A 13,800-nucleotide genomic window follows, 5' to 3' on the forward strand; every position below is an offset into this window, starting at 1 on the left:
GTAACATTAAATGTTATGCAGCTCCTCCTTATATGCACAGAAGTGGGATATAGATGACCAGAAATTGAAATCTTGTCGCAAGTTCTCTTGCTTTTTCACGCTGGGGAAGAGAGGATGAAAGAAGCTTTTTCTTGCAGTTGTACAGTCATACCTCGGGTTAAATGTGCTTCAGGTTGAGCGTTTCCAGGTTACACTCTGCGGCGACCCGGAAGTAAATGACCATGTTACTTCCGGGTTTTGCCGCATGCGCAGATGCTCAAAATGACATCATCGCGACCCACGCAGACGCGGGTTGCGTTCGCTTCAGGATGCGAACGGGACTCCAGAACGGATCCCGTTCGCATCCAGAGGTACCACTGAATAGGAAACAGCAGGGTTGATTGAATGGATGTGACCAATAGTGGGTCCAAGGTTCAAGAAGGTGGTTTCTGCATGTGCTGTAGAAGGAAGCGAGGGGCAGGTGGGGCTCATGAACCTGGGAAGGTAGCCCATCTAGGAGGAGAAAACTCTTGTCCTAAACCTCTGCTGCCAGCGTGGTGTAGTGGTTAAGAGCAGTGGACTCGCAATCTGGTGAACCGGGTTTGCTTCCCTCTCCTCCACATGCAACTGCTGGGTGACCTTGGGCTAGTCACACTTCTTTGAAGTCTCTCAGCCCCACTCACCTCACAGAGTGTTTGATGTGGGGGAGGAAGGGAAAGGAGAATGTTATCCGCTCTGAGACTCCTTTGGGTAGTGATAAAGCGGGATATCAAATCCAAACTCTTCTTCTTGCGGGCTATCTTTGGGAGAAGAAATAGCTACCGAGTAAACCATATACAAATCCGGAAAAATAAAAGAAAAACTTAGTGATCAACTTAATAGTCCGAACAGAAATGGCATCAAAATTGAGTGCTGATGCTTTGTTCAGAGATGATTTGGTTAAGAGGTTGGCATAAATGCTGATGGTAAAATTACTCATTTAATTTCGATTTGGAAATGGAAGGCAAATTAGGAACTCATTTACAAATAGCTGGAGTTTATTTGTAGCTTTCTAGAATAAGAGTTTTGACAAAACATAGCTGATGGCATACTATTGTGCTGATACTCTTTTTAAAAAACCTAATTGTTGCACTGCTTTTCAAGAAAACATTCTTCCCAAGCTACATGTCAAACATACAGTAGAATGCAATTTAAAATCTTATAAAACAACATAAAATTTCTAAAACAGTACCCAACAACTGGTAGCTAAAAGGAACACACTATAAAATGATCAAAATATGGCCAAAATACTACACACTTATGTTAGTTAGTTAAAAGTGTAGTAAAGCGGTAGACCTTTAAAGCCTGTTTAAAATATGCAAGGGGTGGGGCTTTTCTGATGTCCCAGTGGAATCACATTATGCAATAGTGGATTCCACTGTTGAAAATGCCTTCATCTGTGTGTTTGCCTTATTTTAGGGTTCAACTGTATCAATACCTGTCTATGTCTGTTAAGAAGCAGACCCCATTGAGTTCAACAGAGCTCAATCCTTCTTTACTGGGTATAGAATTGCCACTTTCTTGTTTTGATCTTATTTATATGTTGAGATAAAATGTCACAAAAAGTGTTCAGTCTGATTTGTCATCTGGTGCAGTATTATTTATGTTAGGGTTGCCATACGTCCGGAATTTTCTGGACATAGCTAGTATTCGGTCCTCGTAAACAGCGCCTGGGTGGAAATCGTTTGAATGTCTGGGGAAATCCGAACATATGGCAACCCATGTCGGAAGTGTCGATTTTGTTGAATTTCATTATAAATTGCTCCCCAAAAAATCACTTTTTCTTCCGAGATTTTGCAAAGCTCAACAACTTTGCTCAAAAAAGCTCAACAACGATTGTGTCCGGAATTTCATTTTTTGAAATATGGCAACCCTAATTTATGTGGTGGCTCATTCATATAAGCAAGTCATGATGACTTCTGTCATCAAGTGATGGCCATTCATGTATGAATTCCTCTACCTACAGTGGTTTCAGGAACTTGAGGCATGCCTGCTGGTGTTTGTTCTTTCACTAGAGTGTTCTGAGACATCTGACTCAAAACATGCCAATTGTTCTCACTGTCACTGCAAGGATGCTATGTGAGCATCTGGTCTGCAGACAGAATACAGCTATGCTTGTCAAATATGTAAAATGATTGCTATGTAGGTTGAAGCAGATGCCTTCTTTTGAAAAGTGCTTTAGTTTTGATACGTTTGGGTAACAAATTATTTTTGCTTATTACCCAGCATTGAGCATTTTGCCAAGCTGTATAGCCAGAAGATTGGAATCAAAGCTTCAGTACTGCTGAAAACCCTGTGGGGAGATTATTATCTAAATACAAAAGCTAAGAAGATAATGAAAACTGACCAGGTGAGTTCACTGGTGTATAACTTGCTTTTAATTTTCTTTTTTCCCTACCAGAAAAGTTACTTGCCAGCAACTGAGTATGCAGTATTGCCACTTTCCTGGGATTCTGAACAATTTTGTTTTTAATCTTTACCACCCTGGTCAAGCAAATATGTAGTATATTGCAGCTGCTATGATAATTCTCAATATACCTCATCAATGTACATTTACAACCTTGGATCTCTGCCACTTCATTCTACGGCATCTGTAGACTAGACCTTAGAGTCTGTTACCAATGCTTATATCTTATTTATGCAAACCTAAGATTCAGTCCGTAGGGACATGGGTGGTGCTGTGGTCTAAACCACAGAGCCTAGGGCTTGCCGATCAGAAGGTCGGCGGTTCGAAACCCTGCGACGGGGTGAGCTCTCATTGTTCAGTCCCAGCTCCTGCCCACCTAGCAGTTTGAAAGCACACCAGTGCAAGTAGATAAATAGGTACTGCTCTGGCAGGAAGGTAAATTGTGTTTCCGTGTGCTGCTCTGGTTCACCAGCAGCGGCTTAGTCATGCTGGCCACATGACCTGGAAGCTGTCTGTGGACAAACACTGGCTCCCTCTGCCTATAGAGCGAGATGCGCACGCAACCCCAGAGTCATCTGCAACTGGACCTAACGTTTAGGGGTACCTTTACCTTTTTAAGATTCAGTTCAGTTCACTGTGATTACATAATCTGTGTGTGGAAAGTACAAAATGCGTTCCTTGGACGAACAAGCCTCCCATTCGCTGGAACGGTTTGATACAATGCCTTGCACATGCACTCAGGGCAGTGGCGGGTGTAGTTACCACTGCAATAGGTGATTGGAATGATCACAGCTGACAAACGATTGGGCAGAGACGTGGGTGCAAATCCTTGCGTGCTGCTGTACTTGAAGATTTTTCAGTTCAGGGATGAAAGAACAGATTGGTAGATTGCTCTTGTTGCAACTGAACTGTGCTAGATGATAGGATGGAGAAGCAATATCCAAAAAACAATTACTGATAATCTGGAATAATGCAAGCATGATACTGTTATGGGGGGGTGTCTTTTTTTGGGCGGGGGGTAGGCTATATGGTTGAGTCCCTCTTCTAATTCCTTGATCCAACACGGATTCCATTGCTGGAATAACCAGGCCAGCCTGGTAACCCCTGCTAAATATGGGTTGTTAAAGTAACAAAGGGAGTGGCTCTGAGTCAGAGGACAAATGTCTGTTAGTTAGACCTTATAGTGAATCCTCAACCTATGGGTCCACATGTGGGTGTTACCCCTGTAATTGTCTGAATTGAACTCCCCCCTGTGTTATAAAGGGCATCCTAAGTTTGTCTTACCGCTTTCTTCCAGTTGAAAGGAAAGAAGCCTTTGTTTGTGCATCTGGTGCTGGAAAACATATGGAGCCTCTATGAAGCAGTTACAAACAGGTAAACAAAAAGCATCCCCGAGTCTCATTTTCTTGATGGCAGAGGTGGGGAATGCCAATTCAGAATTTCACTTTTCGCAACAGGCAGGGGATCTGTTGTTTATGCTAAATGCCCTTGTTGCTCAACTGCATTATCGGGTCATTTCTAAGTGAAGGAAGGTGAGCTTCCACATGACAACAGAAACAGGCTGGTTTGCCCAAAGGCCTTCTTTGTGTTTTTTGTTTCTGTTTTTAAGATGATCAGATGTAGTGCTGTAATTGCAGGGCATATGCTTTCTTTGTAGAGACAAGGAGAAAATTGATAAAATCGTCTCCTCCCTGGGATTGAAAATTGGTGCCCGTGAAATGCGCCACACAGATCCGAAGGTTCAGCTTAATGCCATTTGCAGCCAGTGGCTCCCAATATCGGAGGCCGTTCTCTGTATCCTTAAGGAAATAGCTTTTTTACCATTTACTAAAAGCTTCTACTGTCTCATGCACTAGAGTTTAGTCCACCAGTTTGTGTGAGGGAGGTGGGGTTTGGAGAACTAAATACAGGCAGAGTCCTGTGTTCCTTATACTGAGTCAAATCATTGGTCCATCTAGCTCAGTATTGCTTATATTGACTGGGTTTCAGACAGGGGACATAGCCAACCCTATCTGGAGATGTTGGGGGATGACTTCTGTATACCTTCTGTATGCAAAGCAGAGGCTGTGAGTTACGGCCCTTCCCCTAGTATTGTCCATCAGCCCCAGTAGCTTCCTGCCTGCTTCAGTCATCTCATAGTCAACTTGCAGTGTGACGGGAGTTGAGCTTACAGTCAAGAGCGCCCAACCACTGCCAGAGAGACTTGAGTTGCTCTTCTGTTCCTACTTCTCATGCTTCCTAGTGCCTCCAAGGATCCATCCCCTCGAATGCTTTAGATACGGTTCATATTTGTGTCATTAGGCAAGTCTTGGCTTTGGGCAAATCCCTGTCCAAGGTCTGTATTTTGATTTTACTGGATACTAGCCTATAGTTTCTGCACAGCCTCCTGTCTGTATCCTCCTTTCTAAACGTGTATATCCTTAGCACCGTGCTTTAAGCCATGGTCTGTAATAAACTCCCTAGTCCTCTTGATATCACAGCTGAGAGAGTAGAAAAACTGTTGTGCGTTGGAGCGAAAACATTTGATTCTCTACCGCAAGAAACTCAAGACCTGAAAGACGGTAAGTAAATTTTGGCAAATTGCGACTTAAGTCCTGTTCAGATGAGTCTCGTTTTTAAAAAGTCCATAAACCCTGGTGTCTCCTAATTGAAAAACTAAATGTCCTAAAAGATGTTTTGGTTTTCAGTCTGGGCAGAATTCAGCTTTCTGCATCCATGCTGCAAGTTGGCTCAGAAGCGCAGGCTGAAATCTCATACAATTTTCCCTCCTTGATTCACTAATTTGTTATTTAACAAATAAAATATAAAGCCAGAGACTTTCTCATCAGACCATGGGAAAACATGTAACTCTCTCGTTTTATGTTTGCTTAGCGTTTATGAAATGCAGCAGTGAAGAAACTGCCCCAGTCATTGTCTTTGTTTCCAAAATGTTTGCAGTGGATGCTAAGACATTGCCACAGAACAAGCCAAGGTGAGAAAAATGATGCCATTGGATCTCCTCCTGCTCAATGGCATTAGACGCTAATTCACAGTATACAAGTCTAGATTGCTTCTGATCTGCGCCTGGTAAAATTATTTGCCCTTATCTGAAACTAAGTCAGCTGTTTTCAAGAAAGCGTTGGTAAATGCAGACTAGTTCAATGTTTTATTTGCGGTTTAAAGAATAAATGCTTTGTCAAAGAGTTAACAGTTACTGTCAACATACGGACATTGTATCTAAGCGAATTACAAACTTAAATTGGTATCTCTATATCTTGCTCAAATGATACAAGTTAATTTTAACTTGTTTTTGTTTTATGTGGAGAAGCTATGGATTCTTCCAGGTGCTTTTGTAAGCTTTTTGACCACTTTCTGTTTCCATGCAAACTTCAGAAGTTGTTCTTCTCTTTTACTCCTTCACCTTCATATCTCTCCTAGATAGAAAGCAATGATTGCAATAAAACATCCTGCATGCAAGTAAATACAGAATCTCCTCGTGCAATCGTTAAATAGTATGTGAATGCAGGATTTTCCAGTGTAATTGTTGCTTTCTGCACAGGAGGAGCCTCTTGAACTCAGTTGGGTAAAGAAGTGATGACAGTGGAAAAACTGCAAAGGAAGGAGGGATGGGAGGGAGGCTTTGTACCTGCAGTAAAAGGCCACAACTTGATGTCTCTGCATGCCTCATCTTCCAAACACGGCTTGCTGTAAACATTGGTTAGATAAGCTTGGACCGTTCCACCAGTGAGCACTCCAGATTGCTACTTGTGCCATTGGGGCTCTGAAAGTGACTGTATCCAGTTAGATGGGGCTCCGTGGTCAGTATTAGGAACTCCTATGGGCTTGAGTATTATTATTATTTTGCACCCTAATTTAAGAGACACAATAATTTTTGGCTTGAAGCAGCACTGGGTATTTAGACCACTAGATGGTGGTATTCAGCTGTCTGTAAGTGGACTTCAATTTTTATAGCGACACGCATGGATTTTGCTTCTACTTCTGCAAATCGGCAGCAGGAGTTTATGAATAAGAGTGAAATTAGGTTGAATCAGTTGCTTCTTCCTGGGTTCATGATCTTGAGGTGGCAAGCAGTGGGGGTGGATTACAGCACTAAAAAGTATTTTAAATGCCTTGATGGTTCTATGTTTATGTAGTTTTAATTCTTTCTGTGGAAGATGAAGTGTTGTCGAGACACAGGATCATTTCATATGTGTGTGTGTGTGTGTGTATGTTTGAATGTACTGTCTCTCTGTGTGTGTTCAAATATTTTCAACCCAATGCCTGCTGAAATAAAAGTTCTTTGCAGCAGATACAGATAATTGACAGAGATGGACTCCTCATATTATTAAAGTGCTTTGTTCCAAAGGCTTGGGAGCCACTGGAGTAAATACCCTGTTTCTTGTTGTCACCCTTCTAAAATGACACAGTGAAGGCATAGGGCACAAAACTTGATTGCAACTGGTATGTGAGCCTGGATAGCTCAGTTGGTTAGAGTGTGATGCTGATAATGCCAAGGTTGCAGGTTTGATCCCCGTATGGGACAAATGCATATTCCTGCTTTGCAGGGGGTTGGACTAGATGATCCTCAGGGTACCTTTCAATTCTACAATTCTATGATTTTTTTAAAATTGGGTTTTTTATGTTAAAAAGCAAACAGATTAATGCATCTATTGTCTCCACTTTCAGTTCATAGTCTTTTTCACAATTCATTTACGTTTGGTGAGAGACATTTTTGCCATAGACATCTTGCAGTTGGGGCAAAGGGGAGAGGGACGGGGAAATTATTCTTTCATTCTATTGTCTATTCTTAGTGTGGGCGGGTTGTGTCAGCATTACATGGGTAGGTCTTTTATTTGTTTATTTAATTATTTTTATTGATATTGCGAGAGTTTAGGGGTTTCTGAGCTTGGTTGGTTGTGTTTAGTTTTTTGTGGTGTGGCTTATTTGTGTGAGGGAGGCGGGCTAGGTTGTTGGGTCAGCTTAGCTGTATTGATTCATATCTTCTTAAAGGGGACAGGTCAGTGTCCTGTGTGTGTAATAAAGGGGAACCACACTGAGGTGAAGACATCCTCCATAGCTTGTCCCCGTGCTGGTTTGAGTTTGTTGATTAACTTTTCTAGTATGGCGGTTTCCCATACATTTTGGTACCTGTGGTCTATGTTCATTCCTGATAGGTCCTTCCAGTGTCTAGTTATGATATTTCTAGCTGTTGAAAGTAAGTGACTTATGAGTTCCTTGTAGTGTGTGTTGTTGTCCCGGAAGATATTAAATAGGGCATGTTGTGGAGTTGCTTCTGTTATCTGTTTTGTTATTTTGGGAATTTCCTGCAGCACTAACATGCAGAAGGATTGGACTTTGGGGCATTCGCACCAAATGTGGAGGCATGTGCCTATTGCTGTGCGACCTCTCCAGCATTTTACAATTCTATGATTCTATGTGGACAGAGGATATAGAGAGGTAGCTGGTATGCAAGTCTCAAGTTACGACTTGGTGAGCTTTCATTGGTGTTAAGCTAAGAATCCCATATTCACTCACATAATACGTTCTGGAAGGTTCCTTCCTTCACTTTCAGGCCCAAACTGATTTGGCACTTGGAAGATTCATTAGGTAGATCACTTTAGTAGATAGCCATGACGATTGTCACTTGGCATCCGTAAGCAGGGGTTGGGAGCCTGTGGACCTCCAGATATTGTTGGACTCCAGCTTCCATCAGCCCAAGCCAGCATGGCAGATGGTCAGAGTGATGGGAGTTGTAGTCCTATAGCATCCAGAGGGCCACAGATTAGCCACCCTTGACTTAAGTGGGATTTACATCCTTAAATGTGGAGGGCTTTTCACAGAGAGTAGCTGGAGTGTTACATCCTGTGAACTGTTAATAATCCAGGTAGTAAAAAGAAAGTTTTTAGAAGTATACTTAATATGGTATTTTTAGTCTTACTTTATATGTATACTGTGATTCCTTTCCCTTTTTTTGCACTGTGTATCAAGTCACATTTTTTAAACCAGCTACAGCTGCTTAAATTGGTTTTATTTTAATAACAGCTTGATTCCCCTCCACAAACCTCCAAGTTTCTTCCCCTACCCCATCTGCTTAATTTCATTGGGTGACTTAAGCACGTGTCTAATTCTCTCATCAGCTGAAATTAGTGGGATTCCAAGTGCTTACCTTTGGCAGGATCATGCTCATAGTTGGCACTAAATGGTCTTTTAATGATCAGGGGGTCATTGTTCTTGTCCGTCTTTAAAATTTATCTGCTTGCTAAGACACGGATGCAGGAGGCAGAGGCGCTTTGAGTTGGCTTTGTCTGGCAGTAGTACTGCATAGATAACTTTTTCCTGCAACTCCAAAGAGCTTGGGCAATTCAAATGCTCTCTTTTCCCCCTTTTATGCCAGGAACTTCTCAGCATGGCATTGCCGCATGCTCTTTGAATGCCTCCTCAGTGAAGCTTTTGGCTTAACCCTTTAGCCTTCAACCTCTGAATCACATTTCTGCATACCTGTCCTCCTTTTGTATTTCCCTCCCCTTCCACTCACCCCCCCCCCCCGTCTTCCTTACTGTCTAAAATAAGATCATAAGCTTTTTGCTGTTAGGACCTGCTTTTTTTAAGAGCAGGCAGCTGGATCAGACTAAAGGTCCATCCATCTGGCCCAGACTCCATCTTCCCCACAGCAGCCGACCATATGCCCTGTGGAAGCTCACAAGCGGGCCATGAAAGCAATAAGCCCTCTCCTGTTACTGTTGCTCTTTGGAGACAGTGGCGCACTACCTCTCAACAGTGAGAGTGCTTAAGAATCATAGAATCATAGAGTTGGAAGGGACCCCGAGGGTCTCTAGTCCATGGCAGATGGCCTTCCAAACTGTGCTTTAAAATCTCTTATGTCGTGGATGCTTTAGTTGAGATTCCTGCATCGCAGGGGGTAGTTCCTACTGTCCGAAGTGCAATAGGTCTATAGGCTTCATGGATGGTGGTAGTGTCTGTCTGTCTGTCTGTCTGTCTGTCTGACTGACTGTCCCTCCCCCCCCCCTTCTCCCCCTACCCCTCCATTACACTTTTGGCACTCAATGCCCATCACTCCTGCCTGGTTTGAAGGAGGGAAAGTCAAGAGACGGCTCCTAAAACGGTCCTTTGCTCTAGCAGAGACAAATAGATGAGCTTCTTGACAGGCGCTGCTGGAAATGGTTTTTATAGTTCTCTGCTCTTTTCTTTGTGGTGTTTTATGGCTGGCTTTATTGTGACACAAAAAGCAATCTCGTAAGCCACTCGAGGAGGTTTGGCTGGAGAGCTGGGTACAAATCCTAAAAACAAGTAAATAGAATTATTCTGAAGATTTCACAACAGGTTTTTCTCCCCCTCTCTTTCTCTCCTTCGTCTGCCTATATCCTACTTCTTCAAGCAGAACTTGCCACGAAATTGTTGCTTCCCTGTTCAGTTCTGCATGTTCTTGCTTCCTTTTGTTTTTCAGCTAGCAGCTTATTTACATGTCTTCAACTCAAAGGCTTGTGTGTGTGTGTTTCATCCCTTAACTCGCTTGTTTTTACAATCTCCTATTCCCCGAAGGATGTTTTCTAAAGTGATCTGTAAGCTACACAGCCTCTGTGTCAAGTAACAACTTTCCAAATTGTGTCATCAAATGAATGCAATTTTTTTTTTATAGCTCCCAAAGATCTCTGTGCGATCTTCTGAATAAATACCGACATGAATTTGCATCAAAGGGCGCTGTGCATTGTAGTGCAGCCGAGTCCCTTGGCTGTGAATTGTACTTCATTGGTGGTTTAAGTTGACCCTGAGCAGCTCCATCTATTATGGAGCAAGGACAATGTTCAGCAGCACATCCTGTCAGAACTGCAGGGCAGTATTTGTGGATAGCACCTACTTATGAAATTAACAAAGTAAAGTGGGGTCTCTGAAGAGGAAGGGAACCATTTATTGCGGCTGCTTTGAAGTGCAGCCTTTGTTTGCAGGGAAGATAAATCTACACATGGATCCAACCAACACACGTGGAATCAATTTTAAACCGGAGTCAGTCTTTGAATAGTCCAGTGGCTACTAAACAATTGAAAAGGAAGTGTCCCTGAGCCACTTTTAATTTTTACCCTTATATAAGTAAAAACTATTTTCTTCACAGGCTAATCGTAGTTGTAACTGAAGCATGCCCTTTCTCTTTTTTTAATTCAGAATTCCAATAAGTTATTATAAAGCAATTAAACTAATGACTGATGCTGTATAATAATAACAGCTCGTCATTGGCATGATATCCAGGTAGTTGATTTTTAGCCTCCTACTGCATAAATTTCCTGCCAGCAGCTGGCCAGAATATCTGACTTGCATTTTTAAAAATTACTCATCCTTTAAAAGGTAAAGGTAAAGGTACCCCTGCCCATACGGGCCAGTCTTGACAGACTCTAGGGTTGTGCGCCCATCTCACTCAAGAGGCCGGGGGCCAGCGCTGTCCGGAGACACTTCTGGGTCACGTGGCCAGCGTGACATCGCTGCTCTGGCGAGCCAGCGCAGCACACGGAAACGCCGTTTACCTTCCCGCTAGTAAGCGGTCCCTATTTATCTACTTGCACCCGGGAGTGCTTTTGAACTGCTAGGTTGGCAGGCGCTGGGACCGAGCAACGGGAGCGCACCCCGCCGCGGGGATTTGAACCGCCGACCTTTCGATCGGCAAGCCCTAGGCGCTGAGGCTTTTACCCACAGCGCCACCCGCGTCCCTTTAACTCATCCTTTAATGTGTGGCAAATGGAAAGGCTACTTCCTTTTTTCTGCTGCACTAGAGAAACCCCAACAGCAGCCAGGAAAACTTCCATGATGATGTCACTATGCTAAGGATATAAGATATAATCCCAACTGGGTGGTAGTGGAAGCTCACTTTAATGAGATGCCATACTCCTCCAGTTGAGGATGTGATGAATTTGTTGAAATGCCACCAGCATAAGCCGAGGCAATTGTCTTCCTTGATTGCTCCGATTTATATTGTTTTACAAGGCTGTCAGGATACTTTCTGAACTGTTCTTGAGAAACTGCAAAGGTGGCACCTGCTGTCCGGAAAAGCTTTTCCAAAAAAAATAATAATAATGTTCTTTCAAATGATACATAGGCCTCTGTCACAAGATGAAATAGCCCAAAGGCGTGATCTTGTAAGGCGACGACATGCTGAGAAGTTAGCAGCAAATCAGGAGCAGCAGTTGGCACAAGAGACGAATGGAGGAAATACAGCGGACCAAGTTCTAAAGACAGGTGAGATGAAACGCTTGCCAGGGAAGAAGATTCGGTGGATGTGTTTGATTCATGATTGGTGATGAAATGCTGTTGCTTTTGTCATTTTAAATAAAGCATGGCAGATCATCCTATGGGCGAGATCCAGTCCACCAAACCTTTGCCTCTAGCCTTCCCAGGCTGATTTGGGGCGAAGAGTACAGAACACCCATGGATTTTCATCCCAGTAGTGGCATTAGGCTGGGTAGAGAAGATCCATATCACTCCTGACCCCTGCTCACCAGATGAATGAGCAGAGGAAAGGCACTTGGATTCAAATATGCTGCCATTTTTATCCAGTTGATTGGATATTGGCATAAGTTGGGTTTGTTGCATTAATGGCTGCATGTTACCGTAAGCAGTCTTGAGTGCAAGATGAAGCAGAATAGAAATAGAGAAATGAATGTTTGCACCTCAACCCTTCCTTAGGCGATGATCAACCACCTACAAGTCAAATGGAGGCGATGACCCTGGCTGCTGCAAAACGGGAAGCCGAAAATAAGGACGCCTTTGTGGCTTTTGCAAGGGTGTTCAGTGGAGTTGTGAGAAGGGGACAAAAGCTCTTCGTTCTTGGACCAAAATATGATCCTGCTGAGTCGTTGCACAAGGTAAGCCCCTTTTCCTTATCTCACAAAGTGTGCTTTTGAAAAGTTCAATCTCCTACCCCACCCAGAGATGGACAACTTTTGGCACTTGGGGTGGTGGCTGGAAACAGATCTGGCCCTGTTCCTTCAGCTGCTGATCACACTCAAAGGTTTTTTGCACGCGTGGCATCCCAACTTCTGTCTCATTTGGCTCTCATTTGGGTCTGTTTGGAGCAAACATCAACCCTACCAGCCACACTCTCCTTTTGTCTTGGGCATTAGCAGGAAAGTTTCCTATAATTTAGCTTGGCATTGCCTGTTCGGGGAAATAATAATAATTGGGGGATTTGTGGTATTCCATTTTCTTTACTTCTGAGAACCTTGTAATCAAGCTTTCCCTTGCAGCTTAGAATGTAAAGGAGGAAAGTGCTCTTGTTTATTCTTAATGCTGCCTTTTTGCTTTTTTCAGAAAAATGTGTCGAGAACTTTTTTTCTAGAACAGTATCCATTACTGAGTGGCTCTTTTCTCTCCCCTTCCCCATGTTTTATTTCCTTATTTATGTGGGATTTGTATACACTTAATAGTAAAAACCTCCAAGTGGTGTACATACAATAAAATACACATGAGAATTATTGCTGAAATTCAGAGTTGGAAGACGAGTCAGCCCTAGCTAATCAAGATATAAATCAAATCAGCAGTTAAAGAACGTACATTATAAAATTAAATTACATACATTTCAATTTGGCCACAGCTTCCTGTAGGATGTTCTGCTTCTGATAACCTGCCTTCAGTGCCCCATTTGACTTGCTGCACTTTAGAAGATCTCTACCTATTGATGGGGAGAGGACTTGAGGAACTACACGAGGTGCCTTCAGGGAACGTGCTGGGTGAGCATACTTTTAATTGTTTTCATTTTGTTCTCCAGTGCTATCATATATAAAAGATGCATTTCTTGAAACGTGCTTGCCATTGCGCCAGTGATGGGCAACATCCTTATTTCTGAAGACTGCATTTGAAAATACTTTTATTTATTAAATTCCTGTACCCCCCCCCCCTTTAGGGACCCGGGTGGCGCTGTGGTCTAAACCACAGAGCCTAGGGCTTGCCGATCAGAAGGTCGGCAGTTCGAATCCCCGCAACCGGGCGAGCTCCCGTTGTTCAGTCCCAGCTCCTGCCCACTTAGCAGTTCGAAAGCACATCAAGTGCAAGTAGATAAATAGGTACCGCTCCGGCGGGAAGGTAAACGGTGTTTCCGTGTGCTGCTCTGGTTCGCCAGAAGCGGCTTAGTCATGCTGGCCACATGACCCGGAATCTGTCTGCGGACAAACGCCAGCTCCCTCGGCCAATAAAGCAAGATGAGCACCGCAACCCCAGAGTCGTCCGTGACTGGACCTAATGGTCAGGGGTCCCTTTACCTTTACCCCCCCCCCTTGGCCAGAACAGCTCCCCATAGTATAGTTTACAGAGACTCAAAAATAATAAAATCCATCTAGTTAAAAGACAGCATAAAGGAAATGACAATAAGAAGTAAGAACCAGCAGTTTGCCAAT

The 13,800-nt window shown here is 43.2% G+C and overlaps 1 protein-coding gene across 1 annotated transcript in view; it reads left to right on the plus strand.

The window, feature by feature from the left end:
• Positions 1 to 13,800, plus strand: part of EFL1 (elongation factor like GTPase 1) — a 63,789-nt gene that overhangs the window by 7,448 nt on the left and 42,541 nt on the right. The window contains exons 8-15 of the mRNA XM_028705626.2: positions 2,245 to 2,368; positions 3,723 to 3,799; positions 4,083 to 4,219; positions 4,864 to 4,986; positions 5,297 to 5,396; positions 11,508 to 11,647; positions 12,095 to 12,273; positions 13,002 to 13,137. Coding sequence (XP_028561459.2) covers positions 2,245 to 2,368; positions 3,723 to 3,799; positions 4,083 to 4,219; positions 4,864 to 4,986; positions 5,297 to 5,396; positions 11,508 to 11,647; positions 12,095 to 12,273; positions 13,002 to 13,137 — 1,016 coding nt within the window. The remainder of the gene's footprint in view (positions 1 to 2,244; positions 2,369 to 3,722; positions 3,800 to 4,082; positions 4,220 to 4,863; positions 4,987 to 5,296; positions 5,397 to 11,507; positions 11,648 to 12,094; positions 12,274 to 13,001; positions 13,138 to 13,800) is intronic.

This window comes from Podarcis muralis, chromosome 14 (assembly GCF_964188315.1).
Source record: "Podarcis muralis chromosome 14, rPodMur119.hap1.1, whole genome shotgun sequence".
Lineage (NCBI taxonomy): Eukaryota > Metazoa > Chordata > Lepidosauria > Squamata > Lacertidae > Podarcis > Podarcis muralis.